This window comes from Erinaceus europaeus, chromosome 6 (assembly GCF_950295315.1).
Source record: "Erinaceus europaeus chromosome 6, mEriEur2.1, whole genome shotgun sequence".
Taxonomy (NCBI): domain Eukaryota; kingdom Metazoa; phylum Chordata; class Mammalia; order Eulipotyphla; family Erinaceidae; genus Erinaceus; species Erinaceus europaeus.
In genome coordinates, this window is record NC_080167.1 from 50,900,254 (window position 1) to 50,915,113 (window position 14,860).

Genomic DNA, 14,860 nt, shown 5'->3' on the forward strand with positions numbered 1-14,860 from the left:
AATTTTTCCCTCTTGTTAAATTTTCTAGTTTTATTGACATATAACTGGCTTCTAATAGTTTAAGGAGTACAGTGTGTTGGACACAAATTAGCTGCCACCTGCCACCTCAAACAATGGTCATTATGTCTTTGTGCTGAGAACAGTGAAGGCCGTGCATAAGCCAACACTCTAAGCAGTCCCTGCTGTGTGCCTGCTCCCAGAGCTCATTCCTGTTAGAATTGGAACTCTGTCATCTTTGACAGACATTTGCCTCACCACCCCCACCCCCCTACCCTGATAAGCACTAGTCTAGTCTCTATTTGCTCTGAGTTTGGCTTTTTGAGATTTTACATTGTGAGGGCAGGTAGCATTTGTCTCGAGTTATCTTAGCACAATGCCTCCAAGGGCCATGCATGTTGATACAGACCACAGGATTTTCGTCCTTACTACAGTTGTGTATGCGTGTATGGTCCCCTTCATAGACACTTAGGTCCTTTACCCATATTGTGGGGCAGTATTGCTGCAATGAACACAGAAGTACAGATATCTTTTGGTGGCATTGCTGCCATGGTTATTGCTGGGGCTCAGTGCCTCTATGATAAATCCACTATTCCTGGAGGCCATTTCTTCCTCCCATCACCCCTTTCTATTATTTGAAAGGCCAGAGAGAAACTGAGAGGGGAGGGGAAGGTAGAGACACCTGCAGCCTTTGTGTAGCTCCCCCTTGCACAGAGTAATGTGCACACTTAACTTTGGTGTCACCACCCAGCCCCAGAAATGCTGGTATCTGAGGTCCTGTTTTCATTTCCCTGGAATAGATCCCCAGAAGTCAAACTGCTGGATTCATATGCTAGTTCTTGTTTTAATTTTTCAGTCATATGGCTAGCTGGCATTTTGAACACTGGTGAAGTAGCACTGTACTGTCGTGTTTCAGGTGCATGTCTCTGAAAATCATATATGTGCTGTCATTCACTAGTAACAGTCCAGTGCTGTCCAAAACACAGCTGACCCTGCTACCTACCTTACCCCCTTCTGGTGACCACTAACTGACCCTTAGAGTTGAAATTTTTTTGTTTTATCCAGCTTGTGCATGTTTTCTATACTATTTTCTTTCTATACTGCATATAAGTGTAACCAGCTGGCATTTGTCTTGCTCCAGCTGGCTAATTTCACTGAACACAGACTCTGGAGGCCCATCCTCGTAGGGGGGCCTGCTCCCTTGTGCCTCCACAGACCCCTTTTTGGCCTCTCTTCCTTTTAACTGTTCTAAGGACTCTTGTTACTACTTTCCACGGAGGCTTTTACATTCCTAGCACCAGGGCATGAGGTCCATTCTCCCCACACCCCTGCCATTCAGCTGTCTTCTTGCTAATAACCATTATCATGGATGTGAGCGGAGAATTCATTGAGGTCTTGATTTGCATTTCTCTTAAGATGTGACAGACAACTTTTCATGGGCCCCTTGGCTATCCGTATCTTTGGGGAAGTATCTCTTCACATCCACTGTGTGCTTTTTTAATGTGTATATTTTTCCTATTGTTGCCCATTGTTATTGTTGGGTAAAACAGAGAGAAATCAAGAGAGAGGAAGACAGTGTATCTGCTGAACGGTGGATGGGGGAAGCAGGTTCTAAGAGGAGCAAAATGACATCAAGAGAAATGGTCTGACCCCAAACTGGGCAGGAGGGAGAGCAAAGTCCTGGAGACAGAGGCGTCACACTCTGCGGGAAGTATTTCCCAGGTGGTGTGAGGCAGTTGGAAAAGAATTTAAAACATATTGACTCCCCCTAAAAAAAATTACACAGAACTTTAATTCTATTGCTGAGATGCCTTGAGGCTTTTTGGTGAATGTGTATAATCCTTGCCTATTTTAAGTACTGGTTGTTGAATATTTATAACAGCCACATGCCAGGCTAAACCTATGAGTACATTCATTCAGTGACCCTCACAGCCTTTGAGGGGGTAAAGATGAACTTGAGGTCCTGGCCAGTGGCCCCTGTTGTAGAGAAAGGGCAGATCCCCCTTGTGGGGCCCTGGCTTCCTGCTGGTAAGTGGGGTGGAGGGTGGGCATGCTTGACTTTGCTTTGAAACTTCACAGGATAAGAACTGGGCCCAGGGGTGGGGATGCATCTGCTTGAACACACATGTGGCTCAGCCATACTGTGCACAAGGAACACAGTTTGAGCCCCCAACCCCCAGCTGCAGGAGGGGATGTTCACAAGTGGTGACACAGGTCTGCAGGTGGCTTTCTCTGTGACCTGTGAAAAAAAATTGCCACTGGGAGCAGTGGATTTGTAGTGCTAGCACTGAGACCCAGGGATAACCCTGGTGGCAATTAAAAACAATCTGTCCTGGGCCCGGAACTGAATTCACAGCCCATATTCCAGATGGGAGTCCCAGGCAGGGCCTTCATACTGGCAGCTTGGGATTTGAATCCAGGGCTTCAAGATTCCGGATTCTCTGTACCTCCTACTTATTATGTGACTTTGGGGTTCCGGGAACCCAGCGACTAACCCAAAGAGGGACAGAATAATGGCTGTGTCAGGCATAGCAGATTAGGCCCAAGAGTGATGGGGGCATCCCCTCGGGGACAGAAGAGGCTTGAAGTCTCCCAACTCTTACCTGCAGAGCCCTTCTCTGAGAGACCTGGACTGCTCTTTCAGACCCAGCTGGAAAGCCTGAAAGCTCCCCAGGCCCCGGAGAAACATGCTTGGCATCCTGATGTGGTGAAAACACAGAACCTCCTGCAGAGAGCAACCCCCTGCCCCAGACATCAGCCACCAGCAGGCTGGTTCCCTGGGTGCAATCTAGGCCCCCAGAGGCTGCACTTCCTATTGAACCCGCAGAGAGGCAGAGCTAAAGGTAGAAGCTTGAAGAAAAGCTGTCCTGGAGCAGAAGTTCCCTTTCACCCATCCCAGCACCTGAGTGGCAGGTAGCCCATGTCCCACAGTGATGCCAGGGCAAGGGGGGGGGTGCAAATGGCATCAGGGAGGCCTGCATTTTCCCCAGGGTCACATCACTATGTTAAGTGCCTGCACAGCTCCACCACTCCTGGCAGCCATTTCTTTAGATTGGGAGAAAGGAAGACTTGGACTCAGATCCTTACACATGGTTCATGCACTCTACCAAGCGAGCCCAGAAGTTAACTCACCACGTGCCTTAAGATGAACAAGGCCCTGAGTCATCCTTTTCCTGCTCCCTGAAGGACACTCGTTTGGAGGGCCAGGAAGACTATCAACTGACTTGGAATGTTTTTCAAGGGTTCTTTCCAAATGCTTTCCTTATGTGCAGACTGGACCCTTGGGTAGGGGTAGAGATGGAACCACCTGGAGGAGGAGTCTTTGCAGAACAGACACCAACAGTGTTGGGAGTTGGCTCACCTTGGACACCAGGGCTGAGCAATCAGCATGTGCTCCTGCCTGCAGGAACACAGGGGTCCGGGGTCCTACTGTCAATTCCCGGAGCGATCAGTGGGGACAGCTCAGCTCTAAGGAGCCAGCCTGCCAGTTGGCCCCTCTCCCTTGTGGGGCGCTCACTAAACCCTAAGCACCTTAGCTGTGGCAAGCTGCTGTCTGGAATAAAGCTGTCCGTGGTGGGGGAGGGTCCCAGTTAAAGGCATTCTGAGTGCTTTGCAAGCCCCTCCCCAGGCTGTAGCAAAAACATGGCCAAATAGGGCCTATGACTGGCTCAAGCTGTTGTCCTTGAGCTTAGAGTTGATACTCTAAACATTCTTTGTAGGCAGGTCCCATCCTTCCCTAAACTCTGGCACCAGCAGCCCAGGGAATAGCAAAGCTCCTCCCCACCCAATGCTTCTACTAGATCTGCAGTGCAAGTACACAGGCCCGCACTTCTCCGGAGAGGCGACGCTACCCCCGTTGGTAGGGGGCGCCCGCAGGCAAGGCTCGCAGGGTGTTGCTGTTGGGGAGGGTTTCAGCCACCAGTTTCTGGCTGAGCTTCCTGTGGGCGAGCTCCAGGTGGCGGCCCTTCTTGCGCGCCTGCCGCAGGGACCGCTTGACCTTCTTCACTCGCTCCCGGAGCCGCCTGTTGTGCTTCTCTAGCGTGGCCACCTGCTGCTGCAGCTTCTTGACGCGGTCCTCCTCCTCAAACAGGGCCTTCTGCACTGAGGAGCACAGCAGCTGTGGGAGGGAGGGGGCCGCACAAGGTGAGTTTCTGCAGGATCCATCCAGCCAAATGCCCCACAAACAGCCCCTCAGATGGCCTAGTTTTCAGTAGAGGATCTAAACCTCTCGAGAACCACTACTTGTATAAAATACTAGAACTCCTGTGAGATGCACAGAGCTTCTGGCTGGCTCTGTGTTAGGGTCCACCTCTGCTGCTGTTAGAGCATCCCCTAAGTAAAATGCAAATGTAACGTGGTGGGTTACTCACCCCAGTAATTTGTTCATGAAAACAAATTGTAGAGAGGTAAGCATAAAAATCTAGAGCTTTAGCATGCATTTAATACCAAGGTGGTGTTGGATGGGAGCCAGTAGCAACTATCCTGAGGAGAAAGGAATCTAAGCATGCCACTACGGAAAAGTACCAGAACAGAGAATCAACAGATGAAATGACCTCACACCCATAAATGATTACATAAGTCTCTATAGCATTCAGTTGTCCTAGTCAGACAATTCATGGAAAAAAATGTTATTTTCAGATGACATAGTTATATAAAGGAAACCCTAGCAGAAGCCACTTAAAACTTTCAAATATTTGTATGGTTAATGTCCATGTTATCCAAAAGCCACTGACTATGCAAAACGTATTCAGAATGAATGAGAGATTTACATCTATGATCTGAACCATGAAACTCCTAGAAGAAAACAAGCCCAACTTGAGTAGGTGCAGGGCATGTGGGTGTTACAGCAATGAGGAAGCTCTGATGTCTCTCTCTGTCTGAAAAAAAGATCGGCCTAGAGTCATGAAAATACATGTACATGAAACCTTAGTTCCACAGAGGGAGTAGAAAGTGGAGAGACAAGAAATAGTGTATGAAGATAAAAGCGAGAAGGGAAAGGAGAGAAACAGACTAGACAGAGCAGAGGGGCTGGGCAGAGCCACACCTGGACCCCACCTGCAGGGAGACAGCTTCACAAGCAGTGCTGCCTTGCCCCTCTCTCTCCAATAGAATATGTTGAAAAGAAAGGAGCAAAGAAGTGGTGCACCTGGTTAAGCAGGAATGTTCCAAAAAGGTTAAAATAATGGAGGGCCTGGCGTGGTAGCACCCCCAGCTAAGCACATATATTACACCATGCAAGGGACCTGAGTTCAAGCCCTTGCTCCTTACCGGAGGGGATGCTTCACAAGTGGTGAAGTAGGCCTGCAGGTGTCTATATCTCCCCATCCTATCCAATCAAATGGGGGAGGGGATAATGGAGAGTAAATAAGACAGAGAAACACTATAAAGATGAGAGTTGTTACACACTGAGAAGAAAAGAATGTCAGGAGAATACAAAGGAAGTAGAGACAGACTGACAAGAGAAAAAAAATCATGATGCATTTTTCCTGGAAAAATGCATCATGATTTTTCTGACAACTCAGAACAACTCAACATAAAGTTAAAAGAACAGAGAATGGAAAGGAGAAAAAGCATTCTGGTATGTGTGTGTTTTTATTTGACTTCAAAAAATACAGGAAACCGTCACCCCAGTGATAAAGCAACTTACCTGGAAAGGGGTTGATGTTCACAATATGTAATGATCCCATACAACTCAGTAAAGCAACTTGAAAAATAAGAACAGAAGGGAAAAGACAGAATAGGAGGGCAGTCTCCCAATCCATATCAAATAATATTGCATCTGCCGATCACAACCTAACCAACACAATGATTGCCACCTCAACATGCTTCACTTCAGACTGTGTCCAGAGACTACACATGTGGAATGACAACCCTTCAGCTTCATTACTCGGGTGAGACCTTTCCTTTCATAGTACACTCTAATTCCATCCCAGGTGGTTCACTTTCTAACAAAGTCCCAAAACCTAGATATACACCGTAAACTACTGCAAAATATATACCTGAAAGCAGAAGTACACTAGAGTTTGCAATGAGTATCCCCCTAACACTTCCTCTCCACTATTCCAAGCTTTGGGTCCATGATTGCTCAACAACTTGTTTGGCTTTGTATGTTGACTCTCTTTTCAGTCACCAGGTTCCAGATGTCATCAGGATGCCGGCCAGGCTTCCCTGGACTGAAGACCCCACCAATGTGTCCTGGAGCTCCGCTTCCCCAGAGACCCACCCTACTAGGGAAAGAGAGAGGCAGACTGGGAGTATGGACCGACCAGTCAACGCCCATGTTCAGCGGGGAAGCAATTACAGAAGCCAGACCTTCTACCTTCTGCAACCCACAATGACCCTGGGTCCATGCTCCCAGAGGGATAGAGAATGGGAAAGCTATCAGGGGAGGGGGTGGGATATGGAGACTGGGTGGTGGGAATTGTGTGGAATTGTACCCCTCCTACCCTATGGTTTTGTTAATCAACACTTTCTTAAATAAAAAAAAAAAGAATAGGAGGGCAGAAGACAAAGAAGTGTTATGTGGCAAACAGAAATGTTACATATATACAAACTACTGGAAGTTACTCACTTGGCTCTTTAGAATGACTCTAAAAAAGTCAAATAGCAAATTTTGATGAGAGAAGGGAACTTTTTTTTTTTTGCACTGTTAATAAATTGGAGCAGCCACCATGAAGAAGACCACAGAAACAACTACTGTGTTTTCGTAAAGGAGGAACACTAATTCAAAAAGTGAGATGAACCCATGTTCACCAGTGTTATTTACATCATCCAAGATAACAATACAACCGAAATGCTCTTCAGTGGATGAATGAAAAGAACACACTGGAAAAACATTCCACTGTTTGCAGCAGCACAAGACTCCCAAGCCCCATCCCTGCTGAGTGAAGAGTGTCAAACACTGGTGTCACTCCCACGTGCTCGCAATACAGACAGCGAACAGCTCCAGGGAGCAGAGGGGCCAGGGGTGAGTTCCAGTCACTGAACCCTTTTGTTCCTTCTGAAGTTTGTGCTATATGCTTAGTACTACCTTTGTGGAAAAGAGTGACCCTGCTCAACTTTCTCTGATTCGTTAGAGGCCAGTGAACTACTCAGTTCTGACATAGGTGGTGCTGGGGAGTGAACCTGAGACTTCAGGCTTGCAAATCTTTCCCCCACTGTGGTGCTACCTCTGCAGCCACTCTTCATTCTCATGCAGGAGTAAGGCTTCCGAAGAAAGCCTCTAGCAGCCCCATCCACCCCAGCATGACCCCACAGCGCAGTGGGGTCTGTGTTGCACTGGCCTGGACCCCCTTACACTGAAGGACTCATGCTCAGAATCTGAGAGCAGCTCCTGCTGATGGTCCTCGACTTGGTCTCTCCTGAGTGGCCTCCACGTGGGGCACTGCTGCTCGCTCACAACTGAGCTTCTCTCAGGGGCAGCTTCCCATGGGACCAGCTGTGGCCCTGTTTCCTTGTGTGCAGGGAATCTGTGCCCATTCCTCAAGACACTGAGCTTCTGTCTAAAGTACTCAGAACCGTACCCATTGCTCTGATCTGAATGTCTATATCCCTAAGGGCTGGGCAGTGGTGCGCAAGGGCCCAGATTCAAGCTCCTACCCCCAGCTGCAGGGAGAACGTTTCACAAGTAGCGCAGCAGGTGTCTCGCTCCCCTTCCCTCAATTTCTCTCTATTATAACAAGTAAACAACAGAACCTGGACAGGTGCCCCCCCCCCAATCCTTATAAAAGCCAGGCTCTGGTGAAGCACAGGTTCAAATCCTGGCATCACATATACTGGGGAATATGTATTCTCTGGCTCTCTTACTCAATCTTATTTCAAAATCCTAATGCTCAGTGTAATGGTATTGGGGGTCAGGCCTGGGGCAGTGGCTATGTCCTGAGATCAGAATATTGCCTTGCCCCTTCAGCATGTGAGAAGTCTAAAACCCAGTAGCAGGGAGTCACTCTGACTCCCCACCTCCAGAACCCAGAGAAATGAATGCCTGTGGTTTATAATCCCCCCATCCATGAACCTTCCAGTTGGTGCCAATCACTTGAACCCAGGTCCTCATGCATGGCAAAGTGCGTGCTCTGCTGGGTGACCCATCTCCTGGCCCATCTGCAGTACTTTGCTAAGGCAGCTTGATGAGACTGAATGTTCACTGCTGGCTGTAGTCACAAGGTCGAGTCCAGTCTCCTTAAATCCTTCTTTGGGAAGGGAGTAGAGAAACTCACTGGTCCAAGTTTCCAGCTTGTTACCCACTTCATGCCCAAGTGTCCCCATCCTGGTGCGTCCCCAACACCTACCTTTTGTCCTTTCCCATCTTTGGGTGCTACTGCCATGCTCAACCTTCCAGGGGAAGAGGAGTATCCTCTGCCAGGCCTGCAAATTCACAAGGCTTCCTGTTCCTGTGTCTCCTGTGGCCCCAACCCCTAATGTCTGGGCTGCACCTTCTGTACGCAGTTCAGCTCTAAGCACTACTCTGGGCTACACTGGACCAGCTACTTTGAGCCTTCTATGTCCATCTGCTCCTACCCAAATCTGGAGCCTAGTCATCCCATTTTAACTTTCCCCTATCCCTTGGCTCCACGTTGGAACAAGCTGTGCCTCCAAGTAGGGAGACCTCAGGCCCTAGAATGGAGGGGACCCCACAGCCCAGGTTCAAGCCCAGTATCAAATGGGAGTGCCATTGTCTCTCATTTTTGTCTGAATAAAAAAGTGGCACAAGAGTGGCAGTATCACATGTGCATACAGCCCTGGTTCCACAAGAACAAAACTACATGTTCCCAAACTTTTTTTTTTTTTGCCTCCAACATCTTGGTGCCTGCACTATGAATCCACTGCTCCTGGAGGCCATTTTAGTTGCCCTTGATGCCCTTGTTGCTATTGCTGCTGTTGAATAGGATAGAGAAAAATCAAAAGGCAGATACCTGCTTCACCGCCTGTGAAGCAACACACCCTGGAGGAGTGGGGAGCCGGGGTCCTTACACCAGTCCTTGCGCTTCTTGCCATGTGCGCTTAACCTGCTGCACCACCACCCGGCCCCTCCAAACTATTTATAAGACTTGTGGGGACATAGACCTTGGGAGAAGGTGCTTTATGGAACTAGTAATCTTAAAATTATGTAACCTACTATTATTAATCATAAGTAAACTATATGTTCCTTTCTTTCTCGAGGATACATTTCAAATGAAATCAGTTTCTTCAGGAATAAAAAATTCTGTAGGCATAGCTCTAGAAGGCTAGCACATGTTGGTGGCTCAGTTAGCTTTGTGGTGTTTGCTGGTGAGCTGGGATGGCAAAGCTGGAACAGGTGTAACAAGTATCCGGATATTTGCTTAAAGAAAGATGCAGGACTCTCAGGTGACCCCAAAGAAAAAGACCCTCATACAAAGTTCCACCCTAAGCTAAGGGCTAAGGAGAGAGCACTGGGCCCAGGCTATTTGCTTTGTGTCTGGGAGGTGGCTCATTTGGTTGAGTGCACATGTGACAAAGTGCAAGGATCTGGCTTCAAGCCCCCAGTCTCCGCCTGCAGGTTCCTCTCTTCCTCCCTCTCAATCCACAAAGCCAATGAGGAGGTGCTTCAGGGTGAGGGGGGAAACTATCAGAGGAAAGCCTGCTGTTTTATTTTCAAGAAAATAGACTGGGGGGGTCTCGGTGGTGGCACACTGGGTTAAGCACACATAATATGAAGCACAAGGAACCCCACTTGCAAGGGGGTTGCTTCACAACCAGTGGAGCAGGTCTGCAGGTGTCTAATCTCTCCCCCCTCAATTTCTCTCTGTCCTATCCAACAACAAAGATGGCCACCAGGAGCAGTGGATTCATAGTGCAGGCACCAAGCCCCAGCAATAACCCTGGAGGCAAAAAAAGAAAAAAAAAAAAAAAAAAGACTGGGATCCCAGTTTTTTGTTTTGAGCCACAGCACTGCCCAGTGCCAGCTTAAGGTAACGAGGCTTGAACCTATGATTTCGGGTGCTGCATTGTCAGTTGTGTTACCTCTCTGGCTATTTATTTTTTAATACAGTGCTAGGGAATAAACTCAGAGCCTTGAGCATGTGGAATACCACTAAACAACCTCTTGTTAAACAGAAAGTGAGAACATGTGCCACAAGCAACCCCTCACCATCCATGAAGTCCCCATATGGTGCTGGGGCTTGATCCCTGGGACGTATCCCAGTTAGGTGTGAACTATCTGCCAACCCCTCTATCTTCTCTTTACAAGACCTCCTTTATAAACCATGAAAGCAACGCATGTTCATTACAGAAAAACTGAAAAGTGGGCGGGAACCGCCAGAGTGCATGCCTGCCCTGCCATGCATGTGCCAGGTTCAAGCCCAGGGAGAGCTCCAGAGCTGTGGTATCTCCCTCTCTTTGCTTAGCTCTCTGTCTCTATTTGGGAAAAAATAAAGCCTGGTTCAGAATGATGAAGCCCCAGTGAAAACAAAACATTTAAAGTATGGGCTAAGCGAGGCCTACTGAAACCACCTGTGATTCTACAGTAGGGCGGTCTGTTCGCATCCAACCCGTTTCTTCCTAGGGTGGGTTTGGTGGACATGCTTAAATACTGCAGCCAAGGTGGGCTCATGCTGTTATGAGTTCTGCTCTTCCATCTGGCATCCTGTCAGGACTGTTTCCTGCTCATCCTTGAACCTTCGGGAGCATTTGGATGGGCACAGGGGAGGGGGAGTCAGAGGTCGTGCCCACCCCCTACATACACAGCTGCAAGAATGCACCCCAGCTGTAACCCTCCTCTGACCTTACGACTTCAGCCAGGTTGTAAGGGGGTGCTGTGGTGTCTGTCCCCTCTCTCCCTCTCTCAATTTAAAGAGGCCTTGGGCAACTGCTCAGTGCTACTGCACATGTATGAGGCCCTGAGTTTATTCTCCAGCACTGCACTAAGCCTTCCTCTGTCCGGGGCCAGAGGTGGCACACCCAGCTGAGTGTACACATTACCAGGCGCAAGGACTGGGGTCCAAGCCCATAGTCCCCATTTACAGAGGGAAAAGTTTCACAAGCAGTGAAGCAGGTCTCTCTCTTCCTTTCTGTCTCCACCCAATAAATAATAAACCAGTAACATTTTAAAAATAAATGTTTGAAAAGCAAAAAACTTCCTCTGTTTTATGAAGGCAGGGGAAGGGTGCCCAGATGGGTGTCTTGGCATCTGTGAGGCTAAGTGTGTGACCTCTGGGACAGTCACCAGTCTTTAGTGACAGGACAAGCCCGCGGAGAGGCTCTCACCTGCACCTCCACCTAGAACCTCCCCACTTGGCTGCTGGTCTCCCCATGGAAGGGCAGGCACTCTGCACTCTTTCACACTCAAGATCTGGAAAGGGAAGGAATTGCCAGCAGACTACTGTCCAGGCTCACCAGATGCCACAGAGAAGCCACTCCCACACGCTAGGTAGAATCACTAGAGACCATAAGGAATCCACTGACCAAGTGTCTCTCTGGGCCACAGACCACATAGAATCACCTCAAAATGGCTGGGTTTCTGCCATCATGTGTGATTCCACTGCTGAGCAGCCTGCCTGCCCCACTTTCATTCTTCATTTCTTGAGAAGAGAAAGGGAGAGCACACAGTACTACTCCACCATCCACTGACTCCCCTATGTCATGCATGATGTTCCCAAGTGATACAGAGACCTCACACAAGGTAAGGCACACGTTCTACCAGTTGAGCTATCTCCTACCCCTCAATGACTTCTAAGAATATTTTGTCATTGCCAGAGATTTGGGGGAGAAGAAATGCTTTCCCAGTGTAGTGGGGAGGGCCAGGTTTGAGACTGGGTCACACTCATGACAAAGCAGACACCCTCCAAGACAGCTCTCTTGCCAGCCCAGGGAATTATTTCTAAGCAGTTTGGGCTCCCATGTGTTCATTCATTCCAGCCAGAAGTACTATGATACCCTGTCTGGCAGGCCTGGTGCAGTCTTCCAGGCTTATTCTACAATGTTCCAATTAGTTCTGTATTTAGTAAACAGAAGGTAGGCTGCTGAAAGTTAACTCTTCCATGCAGTGGACAGGGCACATGTTCCCAGAGAGGATCCCTGCCTCCACTGCTACTTTCAATCCCAATAACCACCTACAACATCAGGAAAAAGTGCACTGAGACTGAAATGAGGAGAGGAGAATCTGTGCCCAACCACAGACAGCTTCTTTTTTAGCAAGCAGAACCAGTTCTGGGAGTTCAGAAATGGAGAGGGACAACAAACTGTGGCCCACAATAGGCCTGATGCCTGTTTTTGCCAATAAAGCTTTGTGCAAACACAGCTACATTCATTTGCTTACATATTGTATTGGGTTGTTGGAAAAGTCATGATGTACTTTTGCATAGAAAAAGGCTCAAGCCAGAGCAGCAAGCCAGCTGATGTGTAGTTGTGACTAGATTGTCGGCCTGAATTTTAAAGAAGAGGAAGGAAGGAAGGAATGGAAGGAGGGAGAAGAAAGGAAGGAGGAAAAAGAGGACATGAAACAAGTAAACATCATGACTTTTCTGACAACCCAACAGATGGCAATCTCCATGCCATAATGGCAGAACTAGAACAGAGACTGTGTGCTCCAGAAAATCTAGGAGGTTTATTCTCTGGTCCTTTGTAGAAAGAAAAAAAAAAAAAAATCTTGAGCCCTAGTCTTCAAAGGGGCCCAGGCAAAGGTCAGGGAGAACAGCCAATGGCTAAAGAAAGAGGCAAGGCCAAAAACAGGGACAGCATGGCCCCAAATCTTAAAGCGTCTCCCTGCCTATCTCAGCCAGGTCTGTGCTCTTGCTCTGACGGCCAAGTTACAGCACCAGTCCGTACTCAGCCATCCTTGTCAGGTTTCCTTGTCCAGTTCTAAATGGCGGATGGAATAACAGCTCTTTGCCAGGTGACTAAGCCAACCCTTTCTAAAATGCTTCCCTGGTGACTCTAGGAAGAGGAGCTTTCTAAAACCTGTGAGGTTTCTTACTCAAGACCCTCCAGTGAAAGCTGGCCCCAAAGCATGGGACTTGGACCACCTGATGTGGCCCTACGGGAGATGAGAGAGACTGAGAACTCCAGCAGTTGACATGCCAAAGCTGAGTCTGGAATCAGAAGGATACCATTGCAGACTGCAGTCCTGCTGACCTTGCCCTCTTGAAACATGAGGGAATAGTGAGACCCCCGCTATAGACACTGCTTTAAGAAAACTTTGAAGAGCCAGGTCCCGGAGGAAGTAAGGTCTGAAGGCCTGGGGTTCCTCCCTGCCTCCCCCTCCCTGTACCCCCCCAACCCAACTCTGGGCTCCTAAATCATCTCCCATTCCCACCTGTACATGCACTGACTTCCTCAGTGCTGAAGGCTGATTTGAGTATCTCTATTCCTGCCCGACTGCAGGTTTGATGACAATAAAAGCTTTTTCCCATTTTGCAAAAGCTGCTGTAAGAGTTTGGCTTCCCAGGGCACTGGGCAGTGTTAAAAGCACCACTGCGTCCTCAGAAGAAAGCCAGCAGGGATGACGGTTCTGTAAGGCCAGACTGTGGCTCTCAGGAGTTCCTTCTGGAACCTTCCCAAGCTCAGCCAGCCGTATCACTGTGTGCCTCTGCACCAGATCCATATATGACATGACAGGGAAACAGGAATTTAGAGGAGAGACACCAGGTCACAGAAGACCCAGAAGTGGTTAGAAGAAGGAACCTTACATGTCAGAATCTGGCTGCATGGAGTGGGGAGGAGAGAAGCAGGGTTTAGAGGGACAGAGCTAAAAGCCTGAGCCCCACCTGAGACAGACAAGATGCTGCTATGTTAAGTTAATTCCCTGCCATCATGGAAAAGGAAACTATTGTTTAAGTTCAGTTACCAAAAAAAAAGGTACATCTTTTTCTTGCTTTTCTATACAAATGAACCAAACACCAATTTGGTCCAACTTTTTTATTCTATGTAATTAGAGAGAGAGTAAGCACCACAACACCCTTCCACCATTCATGGTGCTCTCATGACCCAGGGATCAAACCCAGGCTTCCCACTCAGCTCTATACATTGAGCTATCTTCCATCTCTTAGCTTCCGGTTGTAGACGAACATGACTACAAGGCAGATTCTGCCTAAAGTGTTGTGTATTTCATCTCCTTCTTGATATAACATAGCATCTCAGCTATGCACACTGGTCCTGCATGACAGAAACCTCTGTAACTGCTCTACCTCAACTCTCATCTGACAGTGACAGGGCTCTTCCACAGGGAACAAGAACGGACTCGAAGTGCAGAAGTTTCCATCCACTCACCATTCATACATCTACCCACCCATTCATTTATCTGTCTGTCCATCCATCCAAAACACTAGCTTTACACTGAAGCGTAGATATGGCCCAGTTCTGCCCCTAGTGAGTTGGTGGCCTTGACAACTCACAGTCTCTTCTGACCCTCAGCTACAGCTTCTGGAAGCCTTCTCCCAGTCTCCAAGCATTGGTCAGAGCTTCTGAGGCAACTTGGTCCCAAATGGACTGATTGTAACCAAGGCTGGGGTTCTCCCCATATCAAAAAAGGTGAATTGCTGGGGGTCAGGTGGTGGCACAGTGGGTTAAGCGCACGTGGCGCAAAGCCCAAGGGCCGGCATTAAGGATCCCGGTTAGAGCCCCTGGCTCCCCACCTGCAGGGGAGTCGCTTCACAGGCGGTGAAGCAGGTCTGCAGGTGTCTGTCTTTCTCTCCCCCTGTCTTCCCCTCCTCTCTCCATTTCTCTCTGTCCTATCCAACAATGAACGACATAAACAATAACAATAATAACCACAACAAGGCTACAACAACAAGGGCAACAAAAGGGGAAAAAAATGGCCTCCAGGAGCAGTGGGTTATGGTGCAGGCACTGAGCCCCAGCAATAACCCTGGAGGCAAAAAAAAGGTGAATTCCTCTGAGAGAGGGGTTC

General features: G+C 48.4%; 1 protein-coding gene across 1 annotated transcript in view; it reads right to left on the reverse strand.

Annotated features, from left to right (window-relative positions):
• Positions 1–1,456: 1,456 nt before the first annotated feature.
• CCDC3 (coiled-coil domain containing 3) overlaps positions 1,457–14,860 on the reverse strand; it is a 60,719-nt gene continuing 47,315 nt past the window's right edge. The window contains exon 3 of the mRNA XM_007524635.3: positions 1,457–4,114. Coding sequence (XP_007524697.2) covers positions 3,845–4,114 — 270 coding nt within the window. The 3' untranslated portion in view covers positions 1,457–3,844. The remainder of the gene's footprint in view (positions 4,115–14,860) is intronic.